General features: G+C 42.1%; 1 protein-coding gene across 3 annotated transcripts in view; it reads right to left on the reverse strand.

Annotated features, from left to right (window-relative positions):
• Nucleotides 1–27,724, reverse strand: part of UNC13B (unc-13 homolog B) — a 216,458-nt gene that overhangs the window by 167,382 nt on the left and 21,352 nt on the right. For 2 of the 3 annotated variants that reach the window (XM_054185791.1, XM_054185789.1), the window contains exons 2-7: nucleotides 20,752–20,781; nucleotides 18,532–18,631; nucleotides 14,028–14,145; nucleotides 12,917–13,040; nucleotides 4,240–4,310; nucleotides 1,072–1,129 (exon numbers count right to left, since the gene is read on the reverse strand). In XM_054185791.1, coding sequence (XP_054041766.1) covers nucleotides 1,072–1,129; nucleotides 4,240–4,310; nucleotides 12,917–13,040; nucleotides 14,028–14,145; nucleotides 18,532–18,631; nucleotides 20,752–20,781 — 501 coding nt within the window. Of the gene's footprint in view, nucleotides 1–1,071; nucleotides 1,130–4,239; nucleotides 4,311–12,916; nucleotides 13,041–14,027; nucleotides 14,146–18,531; nucleotides 18,632–20,751; nucleotides 20,782–23,183; nucleotides 23,275–27,724 lie in introns of those variants that run through there. The other variant, XM_054185792.1, reaches the window with a different exon arrangement.

Genomic DNA, 27,724 nt, shown 5'->3' on the forward strand with positions numbered 1-27,724 from the left:
ATTTGGTGTTACCTAGAGTACCATGCTGGAATACTTTCATGTAGCTTTGTACATGTTCCAGCTACCCAACACACTCAGATTTCCTAGGCAATTGGTTAATGTCCACTTTTTGTTGAAGATAAGTTTTAAGATAACATAATAACAGTATACAGAGAAATTAATTCTACTCAAAAAAAAAGGTAAACAGTAATTAACATTTCCTAATGTTAACAGTTTTGTAGAGATCCTGTAATCAACCTAATGGATGAACAGCCTGCAAAGCGTAATATGCACATCTTATACAATTTGAAGTAGAGAATAAAAGATTTGTTTAAATTATGAGACTTGAATTTTATTAATGTTGCCAAAAGTAGATAAGACATTCACAAGAGACATCATTGAGCTTTCATCTATTGTATATTAAAAGCAGTGTTTCAGAAATCTAATTTTGCAGACCATCAGATACAGTATGTCCTAGGTTATTTTTCCATCCACAATTTCAGAAGCAGAAAAAAAGTCCAAGACGAGAAATGCAAGACGAGATAAGCAGAAATTAGTAAAAATATTTTTCATCCATCAGCCCAGCACTGAAAAGTAATATCAAAGAAATTAGGTACCAACTACACAAACCTCCGCTGCATTTTAAAAGACTACCGGCAGTACTTGTCTCCATCTATTCTCCTCCTCTTCAAATTTCATTAAAGAGTCAAATAATATTCAATACATGATGTTTAAAGAGAACATAGCCTGACACAGTTTTATGAAAAAACTCAGCATTTTCTTCCTTGCATTCATATTACAAGGGTCTGACAATCTAGGTGACTTTGAACACATTTTGTGTTCCTGTCACACATGAGGACACAAACACGTTAAAGACTCAATGCCTGATTTCACTTTTAAGCATCAGAAGCTTTAGACCAACATTTTGAGGGCTGTAGTTTTTCATAACTGACAAGCTATTGGCTTCACAGAGATTTTAATACTTCTAACAAGAAAAGATTGTTCAGATGTACCATTGTTTGATAACTAATCAGAGAAGGAAATAAAGCACACTGAAAGAGGAATACTGAGAAGAAATAAAATCTAACTTACAACACTGGGAGGCAGCACTGGGCAATGGTTTCTTCTGGACTTCTTCCTGAAAGGAATACTAAAGGAGAAGAAAAAAAAAAAAGGAACACAGACCAATAAGAAAGCAAATGGTAACTTCATGAAACAGCTTTCAGAGTACAGCATGCCACACAAGAGAAAACATCTCTGGTAGTATCAAAACATTAAATAGTCTCCTTTATATCCATATTCAAACACGTTCCCAGCAATCTCCGCTTTTTTCATGCCAAAACCAGGTGTTAAAAAGTGCATATCTGGTGAAGGCGAAGTCTGCTTTACTACAAGCACAGGCCGCATTCTCAACTGCGAGAACACAAATGGGACAGCTAAAAGACCTGATTCTCCATACCACAATGTCGCTGTGATGGGAAGTTCAGAACTGTGTATAAGCCCATATATGTTTAGACACTCAAGCTTCACTAGTTCAAAACTTATATGGGCTTACAGCAACACTGCAGTAGGAGAAAAAAAGTGGTGAGATAATTAGTTTGCCTGGCAGGACAGCAACAAAATGTTTGCCCAGCCAACACTTACAAACTCTCCTGTGATCTACTGTACCACCAAAGTGAAGGATTTTTCATCTTATTTAATACTAAATTAGAGAACATAGAGATATTTCAATTAGCCAGCTTTGTCTTTTTACAAAGCTGTTTGTTACAGCATCAAAACATTGCCTAAGGGAATGCTAGTGGTATTATTTTGTTATTCTCCTCTGTCTCGTATTACATAGAGATATGAGAAAATTAGGACAATTGAGCAAAATAATAAGAACAGCCTTTGCTAGGAAAAAAAGGTCTGACGACAAAGGAAGTGGCAACCTTAGCAACCTGGTGTTGCAATCTGTGCAAAACAGGGTGACCAGACAGCCTCTCCTTGGATTTGGTAAGGATTAACGACCAGTTCATTACATGGAAGGTGACAGCCTGCAGGCTTCTGCTGTGGCTATCTTCTGATCTGTGCTATTTAAAATGCACAAGTGATCCTGAAGGGTGGTTAGTCTTATCATCACCAAAATGCCAAGTCACTGAGTTAATTGGGATTGTAGAAACAAGAACTGCTGGATCTCACAGCACACTGCCTGGTTGACAAAGTGGTGAAAGGAAGTCTGTTGATAAGCAATTTCAGCAGCGGGTTCTGAATTATTATAGTCAGAGATCCAAAAATGGCAATAGTTTGTTCTTTTTAAGGCATTACCCCAATGGCTATCATCAGTCCCAAAAAAGAAAACTAAATACTGTAGGAATAGAGACTGGAAAGCATTTTTATGACACCACTTAAACTCCAAATTAACCTGCTTCTTAAATACTGCTGTGCAATGTTAATCTGTTCATCCAGTGTCTCAGAGATAGCTGAACTTAACACACAGAAAAGAAGATAAAGGCACAAAGTTGTCCTGTGCTTAATACCACTGTGCAGACCAGGACTCTCCAGCCCAACAACCATGTGAGAAGGGGAGGTCTGTAAAGCTGAGTGGCGCAGAGTGGATGAACTAGGATCAGTCATTCAATTTCTCTAAATAAACCAAACCTGCCTCCATTTGGTTTCACAACACCGGGTTTGTTTGCTCAGCCTAAATAAGGTATTTCTCCAGGCAATGCACAATTAAGGTGCTGAATTCCTTTGCTACAACATAACTGACCTGGGTACGTTTAAAAGGCAACTGACACCCGCAGAAGAAAAATCCATTGAGTGTTGTTAAACACAAAGACACTGCGCCTCCAGTTCTGGATGTCCCTGAGCTACAAGTCACTGCAAATTAGGGGAATATGCAAGGAAGATAACATCCCCACTCTGGGCCACTGTCAGATATAGAACAAGATGAACCTTAGGTCAGACCCTGCACAGGTGTTCTTACATTTTTTCATTTTCTCACTGGTGACAGGGAACATCCATAATAAGTTTGAGATCATTAGGTCACAAATACAGAGACATTATTTTGTTACTAGTGTTTGATAAAAGCATGCACTTAGCATGCAGATGGATGGCACTGCAGCGAAAGGGGTGTCTCACAAAGCTAAGGAAACCTTTGAGCAAGTACCAGTTCAGTGATGCACTAGAGGGCACCTATGCTTCACTGCAGTACCTGGCACAGACTGCTGCTACAGCCCACAGGAGCAGGGAGGCACCACAGCAGTATCACTGACAGGCCAAATCACAGACAGAGCTTGTCATCAACTCCAAGAGGTTCTCAAACTTCTACGAAGGCAGGAGAGGTTGCCCTCAAGCAGTTATGTTTTTATATGCTCCAATATTGGTCTGTCCTGAGTCAAAAAGAAAACCCATCCTGTTTTTCTCCATTTGCACAGTAAACCAAATGATTCATATAAGGAGTAGAAAATAATAGATGAAGGATCCCTGGACAAAAACCTCTTAGGGTCACTGGCAGAACATTTTGTAAGTTATCTTGCTATGAAAACAGACCTATTAAGAGTTTAAGCAAGCACCATTTTCCTACTCAATGATGTTGGCATTGACACACTAGGTTGTGGGGTTTTTTTAATGCCAAACTTCGGATACAGGCACCAATATGTCAGATCTTATTTTCCAAACACTGTGAAGTGTAAAGAAAAGTTCTAATGATGTGACAGTCTCTCTTTAAAAAAAAACAAAACAAAGAAAATTGTAACTTTTAGTTTATAGATGTTTAGCCAAGTACATGCTAGAAAAAACAGGAAACCAAAGCCATAGCTAGTAGGTATTATAATACAAGATTCATAGAAACTGAGCCATTAGCAACTGGATTAGGACTCCCACAGTCCTCAGTTCCAAGAAAGATCAGTATCTAGCTTTGTCTTCTTCCCAGAAGTAGGTAACTGCAAAAATATCCTTTTTGACCTGATTTCACAAAATGAAGAGAACCTACCATAGCTTGTCAAAAATGGTTTCACTTTCTTGTGAGGTAAAGCATGATATTACCTTTCTTTTGAGTGTATGCACATCAACAAAACAGTTCTCACTACTCAAGCACTTCCAGCACATGGAAAAATGTTCCTCTCCTTAACACTAACAGTACACTTACGGAAACAGTTCATGGAAGTCTTGTAAATGATGATCATTTAGTAGTTACCTTAATCACAGGGATCCAATAGAAAGAATAAAGGTTATAAGGCATTCAGGGCTACACATTCATCTTTCAATTTAGATATTTACCTCATCATCTCCCAGTGAATTTATTTGTTCTAATTTTCTGGTCCAGTATCTGGCCTCTTCTTCAGGGATATCTATAGCAAAAGAAAAAGTCACACCATCTTATTAACCAGGCAAATTCACATTTATCACCAGTAGCATTGAAACAAGGAGGGTACTCCAAGATCTCACCACTAAAAAAAAAAAAAACCACACTTAGTTTTGAAGTAATAGGACTGTCTTATGTTAGCACTCAGATGGAAAGTAAACTTTGTAAATAGTAACACAGTTCAAGGGCTTACGTTTTGTTCTTGTTTAAAGCTGATTAACTAAACGCACACTGCACAAAGGTAGGAAAGAGTAAGACAGACTAGTTCAGTTTTAATTCAAGTATTAGTTTTATGAAGAGCCATTTCACAATGATATTAATACACTTGCTATATGCTTGATAACACATAGCAAGACCAAGAGCCTCTTCTGGAGGCTTTTATAACCTCAAAAGAATAAGGACTTCTTTTGAATAGCACATCTTTCTTATGTACCTGTTGTGACACAAATTAAGTACCAAAAGAGAAATAGTCTCTTGTTTTCCTTTGCAGGCAATAAGCCAAGTCTTTTGAGGTAATGAACAGTGTTATAAGCAGGCATATTCACATGAAAGCACACTCCTATTTTTACACCACACTGCAACTTCATTGTGAAATGAATCACAACAACTGTTTTACCTTCTGGAAGATCTACCAAGTTGATGACTGACAGCAAGTAGCAAGCATTATCACCTTTATTTTGGTAACTATTTTTTTATTTCACACTTTGAAGTAATATAGTGTCCTAATGGTTTGAAGGGAACACAGACTTCTGCCACTCAAAATTTCATCTCTCAAAGTGCACCCCTGGAGGTGCAGATGAACTGCTGTGGAAAGCTTAAGTAAAGGCAAGTGAGGTACAAACTATGCTTAAGAAACAGTGCAAGAGGTGCACAGCACCAAGGGAAATAACCCACTAAAAGAAAAAAGCATCAATTAGGCTTCCAATCCAGGTGAATTAGCTAATTGATTTAGGGCGGGGGGTGTAAAATCACTGGAAAGAGAGGCAAAAAAGCTGTTTGGGTTTTTTGGTGTGTGTTTGGTTTTTTTTAACCACTCAACAACCCCCTGACTGTAGGGTGGTTGGCTGGTCTTCCCTCCAAGGAGGGGTAATGACTTCTGAAATTTGGCTATTCATGCCCTGAAACTGCACCAATGCAGAAACTTCAGAGCTCGCACAGGAAGGAAGCTGAAGGACTGGTCCAACTAGGCACCACCAACCCTGCAAGCCTCACCATCCCAAACACTGCCAAACAAGGATAATACCAGTTCAGCTAGTTTTCCCATCTCTTGCAACTCTTTACACTCTGAGGTGCCTCATTAGGAGCCAAGACATTTAAACCTAACAAGTTTGTTTCCCTGCAATGAACTGTACCCCATGGAACACAGATACAATGATATGCTTAGCTATGTGTTGGCAAGAATGGGAGATGTAGGCTGGGATGGTCTCCTCATGAAAAGGTGGTTCTAGAAGTTACATCCACTCTCGCTCCTGAGAGAAACAAGAACAACATTTATTGGCAGGTGAGCATTCCACTGGGACCTACGATGCTCTCAGAAAGGACCATACTTATACTTAAAGGAGCTCTCTGTCCTACGTGCATCCTCTCTCAGCCACACAAACCACCACAAACATCTGAAGATAGTAGTGGCAAGCGTACTAGAACACAAACCACTTTCAATAAGAAAAAGGAACACAACAGATTTAGTGGAATATGGAGTTTCAGAAGTAGGTATTTCCTTGGGCTACAAATGAATGTCTACACCTTTATAACAAAAACACCACTGCATTTTTATGCAACTAGTCTCATACAGACAAGCGGGATAAAACAGGCCCAACTTGAGGAAGTTTTAGGGACCTGGAATCTTAGTACCCGGCCACAGAAAACCTGCATTAAGTAGGAAAAAAAAAGACAATCTATTTCTCCTTGCTTGAAGGGAGACCAGCAAACTATTTTAATGATACTACACAGAACTAGTTGTTCTTTCTGATGTACAGTGCATTGCTTTGTTGTTATACGCTATTAGAAAACAAGGTAAGAGAAACATGAGAGAGTCTTCCACAATTACAGGAATTGTAGAAAAAAAAACAACAAAACAAAAACATACATGCTTTTGACCATGAGGGCTGTGGATCTCAGCTGCACAGCTTTATTAGATGAGCTCCACTCAAATTAGGGACAGCATTCAAAGGAAATCTGGACAGAATTGATCTAGAAAGAGGATGTCAATTAACTGAAGGGCTATTAGCACACAATCTAATGAGATTTAGGGGGACAAACTGCAAAGACCTGAAGCAACCCAAACATTAAAGAAAGCCTATGGAAATTTGCCTTTGAAAGCCATCACATCTCTAAAAGATGAAGAAAACTCATGAACTGAGAACTGAAGGTCAGTGTCAAAACAACTCAACTCTGGAGCCTGAAATCAAGACCAAAGAATCTAGGAGGGATGAAGCAATGGAACTTCGGGAACTGCAGTTGTCTCAGTGTAGGCTTCAGTGCTTTCCCATAGACCATGGTTTAGTAGCATGCCCAAGCACCAAGAAGCACCATGTGTCTCTTGGATTTGTTGTTCCTGTCATGCATCCAAGGTGCTCATTTCATAAACAGAGCTATCAGATTTTTAGTGCAGGATGGCTGCTATTCTATTGAAATAGCTTCTTATGCAAGTCAGAGATAAAAGTCTGCTACTGTCCTACATAATGGCTACCTTAAGGACACCTTCTTGATCTTAGAGAAATGCTTGTCATTAATACTAATGGCAGTACAGTTACCGCAGAGCAAACCTTAAACATGAAGCAACTGGCCTATGAACTTAAGTCAAGTTACCAGCTCAGAAGAATAAATGCCCAATGAGGGCATTTTCTCAATTTTTTGAGGAATCATTTCATAAGTATTTTTTATTTCACTATCCATTTGTGTCTCACCTCAGCTGTTTTGTTGAAGCTGGTTCCTTGGAACACAGGGGATGCAAATCCCTAGCGCAGAGATCACAGACTAACTGCTTGCAAAGCCACATCAAGTGGCCAGCTCCTACATCACTGCTCAGCTTTGATTACAAGACCAAGTTACTCTGCTACATTATCTTTTGCTTACAAGATAAGAAGCTAAACTAGTCCAAACAGAGGCCACCTGATGCCAGCTCAGGACTCTGCTGACATCATGCTTGGTAAACAAGAGGAGCAAGGCCATATGTCAGTGAAAAAAAAACTGCTGAACAAGAACAGACAGGAGATGGGCAGATCTCTTCACTAGCTTTTGGGGCTTCTTTATTGGATACCAACATGGAAAGGTTGCAGGCTTTACTGTCCTTGCTCCTACTTGCCATCATCCTCAGCTGGAAGCTGAAAACCCCGTCCTCCCTGGGCTTCTGGTGTCAGGGAGCAGTAAGGTCTGATTGCTCCTAAAGGGAGAGGAGACAAGGGAGACCTCATGGCTGGCAGGGCAGGGGATTTGCCAGCCAGGGCACTGTTCTACACTGCCTCAGCAAGGTGAGCTGGGCAGGCTAAGAGATCACGGCCAGGAGCCCAGATTGGCAGGCAGGTCCACAGTGACAAAACAGGTCTGAGGTCAAGCCTGGAAGTCAGTCCACAGCTGGGCCTGGATCCATGAGGTCCATAAGCGGGCACAGACACGGTTGTGGCTGATGTGAGGGATCAGTAACTCCCACAGCATCACTCAGGAGTGAAGGCCCTGAGCTGAGCTGAAATGGGACTCCTGGACCCATGAGCAGGGGGTGTGGGTGGGGGTCGCAGATGGGGCTGCTCAGTGCCATCAAGATTTAGAAGAGCACTTAGGGGCCTGACAGCTGGATACACTGCACCACCACAGAAATGGGGACACGGCAATATGGAGACTTGACCAAACTGAGGGAGGAATTAGAGGAGAATTTGCTGCATCTATACAGATAACTTCACTCACAATTAGAACCCCTCAGGTACCTAAACATGACAGTATTCCAGCTTAGAGATCTCTAGCATGGTACTAACCAGGAGTTTCAGCCCTAAAGCTTTTCTTCACTTCAGGCTTGGTGGTCCTTGCTCCACTCCTTGCACATCACCTTGTGCCACTTGACTTTTTCCCAGGTATCAAGTCCTGGGCTGGGGCATTACCGCAGGTATGCATAACTGAGAACAAGTGCTAGAAGTAAGAGATACACGCACCCCTCCCCCCCTCCTACAAGCCTTCACCTGTCTCACTCTCTTCCCAGACGCAATTTCTTCCCTTTCCTGAGGTACAGGAACCCTCACAAGTTCTCACTGAAATAACTTTGCAGAGCTGAGCATTTTTTGTCTTGTAAACTTTACAGAAATAAAACAAGAAAGCACATTTACTCCACCTGATGGCTGGATGCAGATCAGCATGCTCTCAGTCTGGGAGCAGTGAGAACACTAAAAGCATTTTCACTCCACCTATCTACTAGGAACAGCCTGGCACAGACACAAAATCTGCTATAGTTTGTGAGCCAAAAGCATTTTTGAGTACTCCATCCTGTGAGGGACCTGCACATAGCCACTGCACTTCTAAAAAAAGAGGAGGACAGAGTAAAATTGCTTTTAAACAGCACAATTTTATACTTGAAAAGCAGCATCTTGGAAAGTCTGTGCCAGCACACGTTCACTACATCAAGACAACAACAGCAAGACTGTCTTCTCCCTACCAGCAAATTTTCTAAACCAACCAAGAAGAAAAGCTGTCTCTCTTCCTTGATATGTCTGTCTTGCTCCTGAGAAGAAATAGACATGATCAATGAAGAAAGCTGCTCCAGCCTGTCTTCGCTAACAATCGCTTCCTCCCATCAAGAAGGCAGTTTATTGCCGTTTTTAAAAGATTACCAAGCATAAAAATGCTTTGCACCCTAGGGGTTAATATCAACTCTCACTAACACTTCACATTTCAAATGCTTACGCTTTGCTGCACTTCTACAGAAGAGGATTTTCAGTCATTCTGTTTCTGCGAGACTGAACATTTAAGAATATAGGGCTGGCAGAGAACATTAGATGAGTCTGGTCCCCAGCACCACAGTCCATCACGCACAGATGCTCACCGCAGAAGGGCCCACAGATCTGCTGTCTTCCCTACACACCACAAACTAACGTCACACTAACAATACTACTGAACGCAACACAAGAGCTGCATCTGGAACATGCAGAGGGACACATGGAGGACAGCTCAAGGCCACCATAGATGTTCTTTATCCCATTAGAAATCTGGGCATTAACAAAGTTTAACTCCTGGATAAACTCAGGAAAAGTTATTTTCTATCACCAGGAGCAGAGATGACAAGTCTCACCAGCCTCTGTTAGGAAACAATTGCTTCCCAACTCCAAGCCTGGTAAACACTAAAAACAACTTCATATGAAGAAGGGAAAAAAAAAAAACCACACCATCCTATAAATTGCTTTCATCATGTACTACCACTAGCAGCATCAGCACATTCTGCTTGTGTTTCAGCTTTAGCTGTTGCCAGTCTCCAGAGTACCAGGAGAAGACATACTAGGGAGGAAGAATCCTGAAGATATCAGGTGGAAGCAGAAGCAGCAAACTAATGCGAGATAAATATAGTGCAAACAACAAACCAGTTTCTAAACGTCTTTGCATGTACAATCATGTTTTACACCAAGGACTTTAGCTTTTCTTGTTTTCAAATTCATTTATTCTCTCTTACAACCCTTTAAAAACTTCTCAAGCTCCACCTAAACACAATTAGACATTTTAAATACACAGACTGCATAACCTGGGATACCTGTATCCATATGCATCACCTAACCTAAAGGAAACAGAGCAGCCAGAAGTGATAGAAGAAGCACAGAAGCACAGCAAAACAGAACACACTATTTTGTTAGTGCTGCTATCCCAGACAGCTGTATTTTACCAGACTTGGAAAGCAGCACAAGCTGTACGAGTACACACGTACCGTTCCCAGTTCTCATGTATCTACAATAGCCAGGAGATCTTCACCTGAGAAACAAAACGTGATACACAATGTTCCTAAGTGTCACTGCAAACATGCTGTTATTAAAACATTACCTCTACAGCAACAGAGCTGCTGACTGAAGAACTTCCACAGCAGATCAGTGATCCATTTAGTTCTCTGTGTAGCTTTAAAGCAGCAGTTCCCAGCTCGTATGACAACACATTCTTAATGTGTAGGGCACTAAGAGTCCATACTGCTACCCTCCACTCAAAGGGAAACTGACCTGCAAATCCATCAGGAGAGATGCAGAGGCAGCACTGTGAGCTGAGCTACCCCCATGCATCCCTCCAACTCTCACTGTACCACAGAAGCAGGTGGACAGAGCCTAATCCCTTTTGCAGGGTCCTTCTCTATCCTAGAGGTGATGGCAGGAGACGTTCAGTCACGGTGTGAAGGGAAGTACCACTGGAGAAGGTGATAATGGTACATGCTATCTTATAGAGAATATACCACACTATTGTTGCCTGCCACTTTTCAACTTGCTTCTGACCTTTCCATGGCAGATGGAAAATGTGGAAGATCCAAGAAAAACTGCATCACTCTTCAAGTGAAGAGCAGCAGAAGCCTTGAAAGAGCAAACTGATGCACCCATTTTTTCCTGAACATTATGAAGCACTGGACAGGCACACAACTCTTCACACTCTGAAATAAAAACCCTCCAATACAGCAGTGCAGGGTTCCTGTTGTTTCAGTATTTGGCATAGTAAACAAAGGAATTATTAATAGATGTGCTTTAAATGATCAATTGTGTTAAAAACAAGAGTGACAAAAAGCTTGTTATTTACTTAATGTTTTCAGTTTTCTGCATGAAATTCTACTCAGAATTTTTTCTTCAAAATTTTTTCTTCTTTTTTCTTAGAATCTTTTCTTCAAAACCAACCAACAAAACAAAAAGGTCTTGTGTTTTGAGTATAGTAGTAGGAAGAAAACACACTATTAACTGAAATATTTTTTATTTTTTAAATCCAGGTGCTCTAACACACAATCGTTTACAAAAAAAAAGTCACAAAATGTAATGTAGTTCAAAACCTGAATTGCAGAAGAAAGTAATTTCACTTTTGGATACTCTGAATACATAGTGAGAGATCAGAACTTCGTTTTCTTTTAAAGCAGAGACAGTTTACAAGCAACTATGTCAGAACAAACTTAGTGTGAAGGCAGAATCTACAAGGCCTTGCCTTCAGCTGCGTGTGCTGTGTTCTCTCCCTCCCAGAAGCTTAAAACACTTGCCCCAAAGAGCCAACATTTCACCCCACAACGAAGGCAAGTGAGTTGTTGTTCCTTTTACATAACAGGCAATTTCAGTAATAAACTTCCCACTGACAGGGTGACAGCAGCAGTGAATCACCAGGACATTTTCACAAGGAAGAGGGATGGCTCCAGCCCAACATTAGACAGCTTAGCTGTCAAGACAGCTGAGATGTCAGATACCTTTTCCCCTTTACACACCGGACTGTAGTTAAAGAGCAGTGCCTATTACATCCATAAAACACTGTACTCAGCCCGAATTGCACCATCCAGCTGACTGTGCACTCAAAATAGTACACTTAGAGCACAAGATGCAATTTTGATTGATTGTAGCGCTGCAGGGCCAAAGCCTGCATCCTCCCTTGCACCCAGAAGAGGGGTATGAGACCAATAGATGGCCTAACACTTTTCCACAACAGATGGCCAATTCTGACAGTTGCTGGCCAAAAGCCAGCGGGTGCACAAATGCCCCACCAGTGCTTCAAGCATCATAGAAATTGCTCACACTGCCAGGGGCTTGGCAGCAAAAAAACAAGCAACAGGCAGAGGGTGAGAGATGAGCCTTGCAATGACAGACAACTCTGAAACACTTCAATGAGGGGAAAAAAAAATACCACAAGCCCCAAAAACGTCATCTCTGTTCCTGATCCCAAGAGTCGGATAAGAGCTGGAAAGAGAAGCTACATTAACCTTAGATGTATTCTGGCTAAGGCCTTTCTTTTGGGGTTCGTTTATTTGTTTGTTTTTTGGTTTTTTTTTTTAAGTAAAATAAAATAAAGAATAAATCACACACCACTTTACTTTAGCTAGGTTTACTCCAGTTAGCTACTTTTCCACTTTCTGTACTTTTCAACCACAAGTAATTGCCAGAAAGGCAGTTCTTATAACACCAAGTTATTTATATACTCTGTTAACGATAATGTTCAGGAGCACTGAGCATTAATGTTTCACTAACTGAACTGCACGCTTCCAGCGGGGTTTAAATGCACCTACCACAGAACAGCTCTAACAACACATTTGACCTCTTCTAGAGCCAAATTTGTCTAGATACAAAGAAGTGAACGTTCCCTGCTCAGGAACAAAATGTCTGACTGCACAATCCTGAAATAGTATTAATAGCTTCTTAAACTTCTGTTACTCTAAACATTCCAGCACTTCTTAAACTTCTGTTACTCTAAACATTCCAGCACTTGGAGACCTTCAAATCTTCCCTGATTTATTCAGATCTTGTTAGAAAGAAGCCAAAAAAAAATGAACACCAGCAATTTGATCTGCACTGAACTATTTTGACTGAACTGCGAACGAGCACAACTTGATTATAAAACTCAATTTGCTCCCTAACACTTTCCACTGTCAGCAGCCTGGTTAAGTTATTGAAACACACTCACCAAAAGGTAATTCAAATCTCGTGTCCAGCAAAATTTTATGAGGAGTCGGGTTTTTGGTTCCACAGATTTCATCGTGTTTCATTACAACTTCTGCCTCCAGCGTAGACCACTCCCCAGGACCTTCCTGTGAATCACAACCCACAAGTGAAGTTTCAAGTCTGGCAGGTGCTTACACAGCGACTCTTACACATCTGCTAAGATGAAAGACTCCAGAAAGCGCCTTGCAGTATTATCAGTATTTTAACATCAAATGACATCATTCAGGACATGCTTTTCTTACAAATCTCAAAGGCCTTTACCAAGAGAAGCAGCGAACACCTCCTAGCAGAACTGCCGCTTTCTCAGTGGAACTGCAAAGGTAAGTCCTCAAAGGCAGACACCAAGGAGTGACTGGGCAGCCAGAGGAACTGATCATTAGCTAGACCTTATGGACACACTGCTAAGTATTCCCACTCTTTTCCTTTTATGGAAAATATAATCTGTTTCTTCCTGCTAAAATTCAGTAATCTTTTAAATAAATGCCCTGAAATTTACAGTAGAAAAAACCAAACATGCCCTGCTTAGCTGCAAGAACTGTGAAATTCAGTAGTTAGGGCAGTTACAGACATTGGCACATCACATTTCCTACATTTTTCAATTCATATTAGCACCACTAGACATCCTCTAACACTGCACCCAGAAGCTTTAAGAAGATGATGTAGACATCCTCTGGGTCTACCTCAAAGGCTGGCTTGTCTATTAACAGGACACCCTCCATCATTAGCAAGAGCTCATAGAAATTTGAGCATCACACTAAGCAGTCAGTCCTTAAGACTTCAGACACTTGTCAATTATATGTGTTCCTTAACAGATTAAGCCCTGTTTTTTGTGTCCACGTGAGTAAAATGAGACCAAAAATCCCTACTTAAGCTGAGTTTTGGTCTCAGGATTGGCAGCCTCCTTCAAAACCAAGAACAATAGTGTGATGCCAACAGCCCTCTCCCCTCATTCAGCCTTCCTGACTTTGCAAGTGGAAGTTTTGCTGAGGAGCACATTCCTGGCCTACACCAGGCCAGATTTTGTTAACTACCAACATTGGAGCTGTCAAAATAAAGCTCTGTGTCAGCTTAACCTCATCAGATTGGTGAATGGCCTTCAGAGCAATCCACACGGTCCCAACCAGGGTGTCCCAGATCAGTCCTTTGTTCCATACTTCAACAATTAGGCCCAGGTCCAGCCGACTGATCTCACTGCAAGAAAAGAAAAAGGAAGCACAGGTGAGAAAGAAGAATACAATCTAATTCTGCTTTAGGTTCTGCATCACCACCATGATTATACCAGTGAACTCTTTCCACACAGCTGTGTCAAGCTACAGAGTTTCTGTAAGCGCGTGGTTGAGGTGGCTCATACTCACAAGGAACACTAGTTTCTAATGACCGATTTCTCACAATTTAATACTAATTACACAAAGATTGCAAACGAAAACCCTGAATTATGTCATGTATGGATTGCCAGTTGGGAACTTGTCTCTGCAGCTATGTACACAGGAGGAGGAAATATATCTGGGCCCAAAACCTAGGGGTGAGCTGTTCTTTGCCATCAGGCACCCCATTTCCAACACACCGGGTGTCTCCTTTCCCTTGGCAGCACAGCAACAGAATTGTACTCCAGCAGGTCCAAACTTGACAATGCTCATCTGAGTGGAGCTGCCACATGCCACAAATAACAGTTCCAAACCCAGCATAGCTGCATCAGCAGCACTACCTAATGCTCAGGGCTGCGCTGTACCACTTCTGCTCCAGCAGTAACTTCTTCCTCTACATGACACTGCAAGGCTTTGAGCCATGCAAATCTCTGGCAGCAAGCGGCAATAACAGCCATAGGACCACCGAGTGCTAAGTTCTTAGAAATACTTATTCGAAGGTTTTCATGAACATCTTCCCTCTTGGTAAGGAAAGAATGCATCTCAAATTTGCTTCTTCTCAATGCTTCATAGCATTTGTGCCTCTCTCTTCCATGCCGGTTTATAACATGCTTACTTAAGAAAAGCGTAACACATGCACAGCCTGAATGCTGGCAAAAACAATGGAGTAGAGAAGAATCCTGAACTGTCTGTTGATACACAACTGTCTTACACTTACCATGAAGAAGGCCATTGCTCCTACTTCTTTGTGCTTGGGATTTTCTTTCAGTACAACCACTAATCCCTGAAAGTAGGTATCTTGGACACACACTGCTTCTGCCTCCTGTCCTTGTGTCCAAATGTATCCACATTAAGTTTATCAAGGGAATTTAAAAGCGTGTTAGTCTCCAATTTCTATATGGCCAAAAACAACAACAATGAAACAAACAAAAACAAACAAACAAAAAAAACCTGCTGCAAATCCCAGCATCTACTTGAGCCTTCTTACAACTTTAAAAGAGAATATTGTATCTACAAGGTTCAAGACAAACGCTACAGCTACAGCAAAGCACATTAATATCTATTTTAAACCAAGTGCTGCTGTTTAAAAGTCAGGAGTGTCCAGTACTTGGGTGATTCAGTCTACATAGTTCAAGATCAAGCTATTACACAGGTTTATTATGAGTTTATTGATAGCATCTTGAAATTGAGTCTCCAGCTCCCTCTGTTTGGGTATGGCTACTCAATATGGACAAATAACAACTAGCCACCTGCACTATCACTGCTCTGCCCTCCCACTGCTTGCCTCTTGAAAGATGATATTTGTCTGATTGCGCAGATTTGCAATAACAACAGAAACAACTGATTTTCTGCTGGCCACACTAGTGTGAGACCAGAAAGGGAAGGAAGAAATACTAGAATTCAGTCACACTGTAAAACCATGTTCTTTGCTTCAACATACACTGACAGAGGAAGACACTGATCATCATACACACAATGGGCTTCTGTACAGAACTCCACAGGACACATCACCAGATAAGAATAAAAAAAAAAAAAAAGATTTTCAGTACAGTGGCTTTGATTGGCTTTGTGTCTCCCCTTCTCCACCTTCTGGTTAGATGCAGAATAGCTTCAAAGAACAAAAGAGCTGAGATTGGAATTTGGCATCCCTCCCTTTCCACATGCACATAGAATTTAAATGAAAGACATTTCTAACAACTTCAACACCGATTTAATCATCATGTTCTAAACATCAGTTTGCACCTTCACTCAAGAGGTGCTTGCTGCAAATATGCAATCCTTTTAAAGCTGCTTCAAAATTAGACAATGTCCCCAAAGAATACATTAAAGTGCTTTACTGGTCTGGTAAATAAGTAAATCTCAAACAACCCCAGAGCCCCAAATTCTGAAGTGTTATGTCTCACAAGGAGTTTGGAAGCAAAACCAACTAACACAGACGGAAAGGATTTTCTTGATTGGAGTCTATTCTTCTACTATGCCTCTTGAAAAACATAACACAAACACAGACAGTAAAAGCATCCTTCCTCAGGGAAAAACTACTGTGTTTAAAAGCCTTTTCCAACTCCAGAAAGAAAAAGAGCAAACCAATGAATAGTAGCATTGGAATATCAGTGTCATTTCTCCTGGGACAACTTAATGTACACAGGATCATGCAAAACACGTTCCCTGCCACGTGTAATATTTTTGTTATAAAGAAACATCAGAACAACTGTGCTGTTGCCTGGCGAAAGCAGGGACGATAAGGGCTAGGTAGTTCAGCTAATATTCTGCTTTCATATCCCCTAGCAACTAATTACGGAGCGGCACAGTGACCTTACAGCATGCTAGCTAAGCTCCCAGCTGATATTGGTGAGCAGTTCCAGGAGCTGTTTTGAGGGGAAGGAGGAGGAGCAACTTAAGTGCCATTCTTAAATCACTGGTGAGCAGCCTCCTCTGTGGCTGGCCATGTCTAAAGCTAGTTCCTGTCCACAGGACAAGCACAAATCACAGGAAGAATGAGTTAGTAGTTTGGGTGTGGGCATACAGGGACAATTCCCTGCCCCAACGTTGTCCCAGTCCTGCATGATTTACGTCAGTGATAGCCATAGCCTCTGTCTGACCAGGAACTGCAGAGCTAAAAAGCTGGTGGTGTTCAGGAGCACACATGCTTCATCAGATGCCAAAGGATAGGCTCCAGACTCTCCGTGCAGAAGCGCACACCTCACGTGGTGCTCCAAAAGCAGAGTGACACCAAACAAGGAAGATGGGAGCACAGGTATGATGGCAACAGTGTACCAACCCAGGTGAACTGCTCAACCAGAGGCAGAAGCTTCCCACTTTTCATCAAAGGAGAACCAACTACTGCTGGATTGGGAACCATACTCACAAAGTCCCATGCAGGTGGTTTCTTGCTTTGGATACTACATAAATACCACAGACTCATTCAAAACAGTAGCACTAGCTTTGACTCCACAAGATGAACACAACTTCATTCCCCCTGCAATAGCATCGTCCATGACAAGTTCAGAGAAAAGGACCTGGGAGTCCAGGATTTAGTAAATTTAGTTCACTTTGTTTTACAAAGCTATAGAAACAGAAGCAGATGCAATACATCAATGAGTCATTCATCCACCAGCAAAAAAAGCACTATTCTAAAAGCTACTGGGAAATCCTCGGCTATATGTCAGGACTATGAGGACCAGAGCAAATCAGAAGTGCCAACTGTACCAGAAACCCTGGGAGAGCTGGAACGGGTTCTGCTGCTTGTGGCAGGGACTGGCAGCCCCTCAAGCTGCAGCAGGGGAGCTGGAAAACACATTCACAGGCACGAGGCCAATAGCAGAAAACATCAACACACAAGAGCAGCTCTCACACTGAGGTAACCAAGATACCCTGTCAAGGCCCTGAGTGCACTAACAACAATCCTTAATTGCCCTGACCAGCCTTTCCAGTGGCCTCCACCCACACCCTCTTCCTAAGGACCAGGAGCTCCATTTAAGCTCAGATATGGGCCTTCATTCCTTGCCTCAGCTATGCTGTAGGTGTGCTTGTCTCCAGCTTAGCCACAGCTGTGCCCGTGCCTGGCCATGGACCCCATCAATCCAGACCCACCCCAGAGACTGACTTCCCAGCTCACCCCCAGACTTGGCTCATCACTACAGACCTGACTGGCAATTGCTGGACTATGTCTGGCCCTGGTTATTATTACCAGATGCAGCCCTGAGCATGACTTGATAACTTGCCCTCCCAGCTTGACCTCAGACACGCATCATTACGGCGAACTTGTCTGATGACCTGTTACTTCAGCTTGCCTCACTTGCATCGTATCCCACTGCTCAGATACTGTGGGACTGGGCCCTGGCTGGCGAGTACCCTGCCCTACCAGCCATCCTACCACGCTCTGAGTCTGGCTCCCTGTCCCTGTGGGAGCAGCCATGTGCCCTGACGCACAGGTCTAAGAACAGGAATCCAGACAACATGGTACTATCAGAGGACACAGACTACTCCAGCCAGTCTGTGGCACTGGCAAAGACAATCTTCCAACACACATCTTGTTCAGCACAGGTCAGTGCGTACAACAGAAAATCAAATTATTTAGGTTGTCATCAGGCTTGTGCATTTTACCTATTGAAATACTCCAATGTACACAACATAATCACAGCTCCATATAAACATCAGTGCTGTGGAAGGATTCATCCACAAGCACCTTGTCACTGTGCAACGCCGTACTTACAACATGAAATCCTGTTCCCAGCAAGGTTGGTCACCACGCACAGCTACTGTCGTGCTCTTCACATTTTGCACTTTCAAGGTCACATATGTATTGAATTTATCTGGGGAATGAAAGGCAAAAAGTTGTCTCCTTCAGTATAACAGTTCATCACATAAACGCAAGGTTTCAAGGTTTTCAGTCCATACATTGGATCCCAGAGGGATCCAAAACAAAAAGCCCATATAGGAAGACATCACCTCTTAAGGAGCCAAATGTTCAAGACATTTTTCACCTGCCACCAAATTTTCAATCACGGTTTTTTAGAAATTCATGCACAAACAAAACAAAAAAAACAACAGGCAACTAAGCACTTGCAGTACGTCAGGGAAAAGAAAGTGTGTAAAATCCTGAAGAATACAAACAATTTTTGTGTAGGACACTGTCATTGAAATGCAGACAAGAGGAGTAATACACAGTCTGAAGGGCCTATCATGCAGAGCAAAAAACAAACTTGCAAAACATACAAGCAAGGGGCAGCTGGGCAGATCATATCATCTCTTTTTTTCTGACCCAGCTGCTCTCCTAGTTTCAACCTGGTTTTCCCACCCATGAATCCACAATGAACTTTACAGATCCAACAAGGGCAGAAGAAAAATACAGTGATTTATGCTAAATGTGCTAAAACTGATCTGTACTGCTTAAACCAGCTGACCTACAAGAACCACATTACACTCACATTTTAACAAAACAGGCTTTGTTTAGATATTTTGCTTTTTATTTTAAATTTGAAGAAGAGCCCTGAAACAACATTGTTCCTAGTTGCTGCTGTCTCTTTGCCAACAAAATCAAAAGCAGCCAAGCACAGAAACATATAAAGTTTGAATATCAGCATCTAAGAATGAACACACTCGCTTTTAAGGGGAGTTACCACCTCAGACCAATCTATTCAGTTTCATCAAGGCTGGAACAAGACATATGCTAGGTAGCTATAAAGAAGCGTACACATTTTAATACTTCAGTGTTCTGCTGCATCTATTTGCAGCATAAGCTAGATCACAGTCCATTTTAATACTGCCAAAATTTGTATGCATGATTGCTGTGGGCTATTATAGCATGTCCCAGCATGTAGCTTCAGATATCCTAGCAGAAAGGGAAACTAAGTGATCCAGAAGCTGAGGAAGAAATTGGAGTCACTGAAAGTCAGACTCCCTTATATCTAGATACATTACTTGCATCCTCCTGGGACACCGGGCTTGTCAGCAGAACCATACGCTTCAGTTGAGCTAAACATAGACTACAGGACAAATATTTTGCAGCCATGAGCAGGCTTCTTAACTAGAGAAAGGATAAAGTACACACTATCTCCCTTCCAGTCTGGACACACAGCTCTCCTTTTCTGGAAATTCAAGGCTGGTGCACACACATATCTTGACCTGACACGGAGCACGGACAAAGAGACCTCGGAAGCTTTCTGCTATAACCTGAGGATGGCTATATCAAGAGAATAAAGCTGAAAAAATAAGTCATGAATACAGCTATGCAATTGCTTCGGATCTAAACACTTGAATAGATGTTATTTCAGAAGAAAACTGCGTATTCTTTTGTAAACTGCACACCAAATTTCATTTAATAAATATATTTGCCTGCTAGGGGATTCCTTGCTAGCTACTGAACCACAATTAAATACTTCCCTAGACTGTAAATTCTGGGTGTCACCAGCTGTTTGTTTTTATTTTATCATGCAGACACAAAATCTGGTGGATGGGATTGCAATCCCAAGCACAGCCATTATGGACTGCCACATAAGAGAATGAATCACTTCTGTGGTACCATCCAGCAACTCTGATCAGGATCAAGGCGGCACTGAATCCACACAGGCATGTGCTAGTTCTGCTTAGTGAACATTTTCAGATCCTGTTTTCATCAGGGACAGAGGAAGGATGAGAGGAAAAGGCAGAGTGAGGTGGGAATTGGCAACAGTAAAGGAGTATCTTTCCTCACCCGTTACCTGTTCAGGTCAGGTGAGTAGGTAGAGGATTCTTAGCATTGTGACACCAGGTCAGAGCCTCAAGCTTTCTACTAACTCAGGCTGCCTGGATTCTCAGGGTAGCTTTTGTCACTCCTAAGGAAAAGATGGGAGGAGCAGAGAGGAGGCAGATGAAAATGGGAAGGAGCAGCATGAGCAGAAGTGAGAGAGCAGGTGTCACCATTACTGTGAACAAGCAGCAGAGCATGGCTTACCTGGTGGTCCTTGGAGTTTAGCTTTTTTTACTGTAAAGAGAAAAAAGGAAAAGGAAAAAAAAAAGCTGTTAGTGATTTTGTCCTGCTGCAGCTTCATTTGAATCAGAGCATCACAGGGCATCACATTAATTGTACAGCATCCCCAGTAGAGGACTGGTAGCTGGAAATTCACACTCATTTTAACAGTTTAACAAATCTGGAGGCAAAACCTCTCATGCACCCCATCTCACCTCTCTAAACAGATGCATTTAAAAAATTATCATAGGATTCATGTTTAGAAAAAAATGTGATATGGCTAATGCAAAGCCATTTCAAAACCAGTCCTTTGCAAGCAGATGTTAACTGCTGCTTGGCAAGATGTCATTTCATACTACCTCATTTACAAAGTTAGACACTTGGACGTGGAAGAAATAAACATTTCTTCAAAAACAAAGAATCTCTCCTCAGCAGTGAAAAGGAGACTTTCAGCCACAACTTGAAAATAATCACGCCTGAATAGCAGCTCTATAGTATGACATCTGTAAATCAAATTAACCTGCTACGCCAAACAACCAGCAGTCTAAACACAGATGTCATTTTTTTGAGGTCTCACCTGTTAATTTAATTCCAGGACAGTATTTATCAAGAAAAATGGTTAAAATATAAAACAGCACTGGCTCTTATCTCACTGGATGGAGAAGGTCCATGCCTACCTAGGGGAGATTTTGTTTACATTTCTCTTTTGCAAGCTCATATCCTCACTGGTATTGCTAAGTATAAGCACTAAGAGAAGACATCTCTAGGCTCCAGCTAGTTTTCCCACTGGAAAACTAACACTAAGATGAAAATACATTTAACAAGCGAAGAAGCAATATATACCAGAGAGCAAAAAGATATAAGAACAGGTGTAGTGAAGTTTCCCCCAGAAAACTGAGCATCCAACGGTTATTAAAGACTCACAGAGTCTTACTTCCAAGATAAATATTCTAGAAAGGAACATTAGAAAATAAAAATAAAATAAAACAATGGCCCTTACACAGTTACATACACACAGCTGCAACGGTGTGTGATGCTGGAGAACACCCTTGCTATTCGAGAAATTCTCCTTTGCAAGTATTTACAGTCTAGGTAGGTGTTTGCATGAAGGAAATGCTGCGCTGGGTATGGTATGAGCCAGAGGCATCTCAAACAGAAGTTAGAAGACCTGTAGCTTTTACCAAGACTGCTAAGCCCCACGAGCCTTTGTGTCCAAAATAAACAGGTTCATCTTCTCCCAGGCTCAGGGCCTGAAGCATTCCCGATGCTAAACCTAACGGTGCAAGCAAAACATACAATGGTGGGGGCCACTGTTCCTGCTGACTGAAGACGCAGATTCCTTTTTAATCTCCAAACCAATTAGTCTGTTTAACCACTTGAGAAATGGGCAGGGCAGCCTACCCACTTTCTAGGTGCTTTTGGACACCACACAAAAGCAGGCATTTAATGAAATACTGCCCTGGAGTGGGCAGCTACCAGCTTGTCTCTGATCCTCCCCTCTCCCCTCCTTTGCAAGAAGCAGGAGACAAAGAAACAAGTGCACATGCTCAAGGGAAGGAAAAAAGGAGAAAGAGGGCAGGGGAGGCACAGTAAGCTTCAGCTGGTCTCTCTCCCTGTTTGTAACAAGCTCCACTGCTGTTGGCAGGGAAGCATAGACAATCCCAGTGAGGAAATTTGGTATTATTTGTCAAAATGCAGCCAGAGTGGGCTCCTAGACACGGAGACGAGACACTGCCTCTGCAGCAAGCGATATGCAAACTAAGAGACAGATGCTGTCTGTACACAGTGGCCTCAAACTATAAATATTAAGAGGTTCATTTGATGAAAGGCAGCAAACCCTGCACTGCCCTTGCCCACCGAAGAGTGTCCATGTCGGGCTTCAGCAAGAGCTGTCCCAGGGCTCGCAACAACAGCGATATTCTGGGGCAGCAGCGAGACTAAGTGAAGATCACAAGCCTGCTACGGACCCACATAACAAAAATGGAGTCTTGTATCTTTAGTATCCACCAGGAATGAACACCATGTCCCCAGAAAACCCACATGTAATGTTTACACAGCATGTCCAAAAAGTTCCCACGACAAGTGACTTGGACACAGCTTTATTTTTTTAGCTCACTGGAAAGCACTTCCTAGGGGGTATGTAAAAATCATTGCAAAGGTGCAGCTCCCACAACATCTCAGGATCAGGACTGGCTGTGAGACCGCAGGGTTCCGCATACAACTGGGTGAGCGTTGCTGAGTTCAGAGCTGGAAAGAGCTGTTAGACATTGCCAAGACCCAGCCAGTTCATCAGCTCAAAGAATTCATAGGTTGGCTGCAAGGCACAGAACAGCACACACCATGCCACTTCTGAAGGACCACAGCTTTGGAAAGGCACAATTAGGCTAGCTTTCCTGGGGAAACTTTTGTACCCACACCTGCTATTTCTGTCTGGTTAGAGTTCCTATATACCAAGTGCTCAAGAAAAGACACAAAAGAGTAACCAAGTCTTGAAGAAGCCTGATGCATTAACAGTTAATTACTCACACTGTTGCAACGAAGGCTGAAAACTCATTGCTATTCCAGGGACAGGAGGACAGCAGACTGAAATCAAGCCGTATGAAACAGTACATTTTATAAAATAAAGTCTGAACCACAAAATGAAAGTACAAAATAAAAGTCTGTATCACAAAGCCCTCAGCAACACCAAGTTTTGCAGATACAGTTGCTTCTGCATTGCCACAAAGTAAAAACATGAGAACAAAGCAAGTCAAAGGTCCAGAACAGGGATTTCCTGACTCACTTCTATTTATCCCACAGGCTCTTCGGGGCTCTAGGAAAGCCGCATTTTTAAACTATCTAGAAATCTTAACTTCTATTCAGTTTCAAATGGCTTCTCTCAGCAAAGTGGGCAGCACAGAAAGTCCAGCCATTCAGAGGCAAACATTGGAGTATGCTGAACTGTAATCCTGCTGCAACACTGTACGGAAAGGACAGCAGGGAGGGAATTAAAATGACAGAAAACTACAAAGGGAAGCAGGATCTAGAGCTTTGCATGGCCATGTGCGAGCACTGCATGATACAGATGCAGAGAGATGTACCTGCTCTCGCTGTGCACACAAAGATTCATTAAATCTAAAGATTCATTAAATCTAAAAGAGACTTGGGCATAACAGAGACACAGCTATTGCACCTTAGTTTCAGGAGCTATTAGAAAGCAAACAGGCTGCACTGAAATAAATGGGTGCAAATTAGACAGACAGATATAAAAGCAGTGAAAATTGGTGTAAACATTCAATACATCCAGAGATTTTTCTCTGGGAATCTCTCACCATTTTGGTATTACTCTAAATAAAGAGAAAAGAAAAAAAAAAAAGCTAGGTTGATGTCTTGCCTGCAACTTAAAAAAAAAGCCACAACAGGATTCCAGATGTTCTACAGCTGTCAGTTACCAAAGGCTGGAGAGTCAGACAGAATCCTAAAGACTAGGAACAGAAAATACAAGTCAGAGATTGCAAAAAAGGTCCAGAATCATTCTGGGAAGCTGGAAAAACAACCATAGAATTTATATCAGAGTATTCTTAAACTCAGTTCTACAGAGAAATTCTTGCTATCCACTTATTTTTCAATCAGTCTGAAGGAGTTTTTTTTTTTCCTGACTAGGTGCCCCATACACCAGCCAGAGAATTGAAGTCGAGCATGCCTAATTACTGCAAGGTTCAGATGACACATTGCTCAAACCTAAGCAGGAATGTGCGTGCACTCAGTCAAAGGGAACCTGTGCGTTCTAAGCATCTGTAGATTCGAGCACAACTTTAATATTTGCTTGCAAATCAGAGGGATGCAGACACAGGGAGTGCCTGAGCAGATGGCCAAAAGATTACATCCTAACTAAATCCAGCACATGGCTGACGAGCTGGTCACTCGCCACAATACAACAAAATTTACATCCTTACACAGAGGCCAATAAAGTGGCATGGAAGGGCCGCGGGAGAAATTAGAACAAAAGGATGCAGTTTAATTAGTGCTCTTAAAAAGAAATGCAACACTGAAAGCAGAACATTCAAAATGCATTTTCATGATCAGCAATTTGACAAATAGCTTCCTCTTCCCTGTGAAACATGAACGCAATGTTAATGTGTTTTCAAGAACGCTCTAACTTCTACAGTAACTACCCCCAGATGAACAGCAGAATCAATACATATTTCCATTTCACTCTGTGCTTTTCTCACCTCTGCCAGGTGCTCAGTCTTCATTGCACAGTGATACACAGCACTAGGTGCAAAGGTTGCTTAAGCAACAGAAATAAGAGACCACAGCAAAATGCTCATACTACCCAAGACTAAGTCAACACACCAAATTCACAGCCTGTGCACCCTGAAGCACGTACACAGAAGAGAGGGAATCCCTTCTGGGAGTGAAGCACTGGCTAGGCAGTGCTCTAGACCTTAAGGTCTGTTATATTTTCTGTAACTGAGGCTTTGGTAACAATTTTAATGTCTGAACCCTGCACCAACAGTTATAGTACAGGCCCTCACTGCAGAGCTGGAAATTCAGCACCTCCTACTCACTTCCTGAAAGCTTGTTATAAAATCCATGAGAGTCTGGAAAGTGGCACAAGACTAGAGCATCGAACAAGGACTGTTCTGTCGCTGGGGATCCCACCCTGACACACAGGTACCTTTCCCTCCCCTGGAAAACAAAACGTTTTACATGCACAACCCCTGCATATCGTCATGTCCCACCTGAGGGCGAGAAATCCTTCTCTTTCCCACTGCCTGAAATCAAAATGTGCTCCAGGCTGAAGGAAGCAGAAGCCATGATGTGACCTCACCCCTGATTTTAACTCATTCACTGTTTTGTTTCATATGATCCCTATAAAAGTCCAGCAGCATCAGAGGTATGCTATTAAAAGCAATGGCACATGTCACAGCAGAAGAGCAGTGCTGACTGTGTCATGAAACTCTTCCCTTCAGAACTCTAAGAAAGAAAGAGACAGATAAAACAGTAGTTTAATGGTTTTCCAAGCCTGTTATGAGGATTTAACATGTCACAGTCACCTTGGTATTCCCAGCTTGAGACAGGTCTAAAAAGAAAGGCTCCGCTGCATTCTCATGCATTCAGAGCTAAATTATGTTCAGAAGGAAGAGATTTTCCTTAACTAGCTCAGAGGAAGGATAATTACACAGGAGGCCCCAGGGACACGCCGGCACTCAGCAGCACTTCGACAGCCTCAGCTGTAACTGCAGAGAGCCCAGAGCAGGGTCCACCTGGGTTTCATCTCCTCGCAGCAGAGCCCTTCTGAGCTGGTGTGGATTTTGCAGCTGAGACATTCCTTCAGCCCCAGGGGCCACTGAGAAACAAGACACTTAAGTCACATTTATTACTTTATATTTCATTTTCTGACAGGGAAAACTAACCACTGGTTTACATATAAACACTGTTCCACTTGAGCAGGGAAGAGAGCACTTTACGCCCCAGCATGTTCCCTTTAAGGATGACATGACAGAAACACAGTGGGTACCTTCATGTACCAACAGACATCAAAGCTGAGACTGCATTCACAGCAAACAGAGGATAACATTTTGTTATTGCTTGATGTGAATGGAGGGCTGGGCTGACCAGAGAACTCTTCTGCTGCCAGAAGGAAGAAGAGCCACTGCGAAATGCCACTTTGCTCGCTAACTGGCAGAGAGCGGAAACATAGCACAGATTTACATCAGTACCCGAAGAACTAAGGTTGCATCTAAGGGCAGAATTTTCCTGACTTAGAACCTGAAATAGCCTTTCAGAAATATACCATCTGTTTGACTAAGACAACTGTGGAGGAATCCAGATAGTCTCAACAACAAGCCATCAGTACCATGAAATTTACCTCAACTGAAGCGGGAGATCGATCTGCTTTAATAAGTAGTCCAGGATAAATGGATGGACACAATAAGAGTTCATTAATTTTTAAGTTTGTCAAAATGAAGTAAAAAAAAACCCACCACTTTTACATTGCAGTTCCCATTCACATAGCAAAGAGCTTTCTTCAATTTAACCACTCTAAATGCCCACAGGACAACTTGACTCACCTTTCTCTAAGCCTTTGGAACCATGTCAAACAAGGTATGCTCCCTTCAGCAACCAACCACATTTCAAAAGCGCCTATATCACCCTTGGATTCTTCTCAGGAAGGAGGGCAGAAAAAAAAAAAAGAAAAATAAAAAAAAAAGAGATTCTATTCTGTTGCCTGTGGTAACAAATTGACCTACACAAGGGATTTCCATTTTGCCAGATGTCTTAAGAATAAATCAGTATGCCTTCTAATTCACATGAATTAGCATCTTCCTGCTCAGAAGATCTGCAAATTCATTAACCTGAACAAAGACACATAAAGCTACTAAGTTTATTTGATTTACAACACAGTTTCCAACAAACAGCTTTCTACCAGTCGCTCCATCCTTTCTGCCCACTGGACAGTGACTGATAACAGCTGGGACACATGTGACTGCTTGGAAGGGTTTTCCAGATTCCTGTGCTAAGAGGACACATATTCAATACTAACCACATTTAACTTCAGGACTATTTCCTACAGGAAATCCAGGAAAGCGCTACTTAAAGTATTCATCGCAATAACCCTCCACATTGCCAAACCTCACCAGGTGCTCCCCTGGTCATCTGTAAATTCTCTGGTCAGTAAAGATCCAGGGCTTACACACACATACACAAGTATCACAACCCACAGGTAGACAGCACCCTCCTTGTTTCCTTCCACAACCCAGACACCCCTATCTTGGGGCTGACAGACATTTCCAGTCCCGATGAGACGCTGCAGCTGCTGCTTGGCTCTGCTTACCAAGCTTCACATGAACATCTGGTTCTTGCCAGAATTTTCACAGCCTCAGGCTCAGTGTCCCACCACTTTTATGGGCCTAACATTGGTGAATAAAGTACTGAAATCTACCCAGGAAGGGCCTAACTTTCATATACAAAA

The sequence above is a fragment of the Rissa tridactyla genome, chromosome Z, assembly GCF_028500815.1.
Source record: "Rissa tridactyla isolate bRisTri1 chromosome Z, bRisTri1.patW.cur.20221130, whole genome shotgun sequence".
Lineage (NCBI taxonomy): Eukaryota > Metazoa > Chordata > Aves > Charadriiformes > Laridae > Rissa > Rissa tridactyla.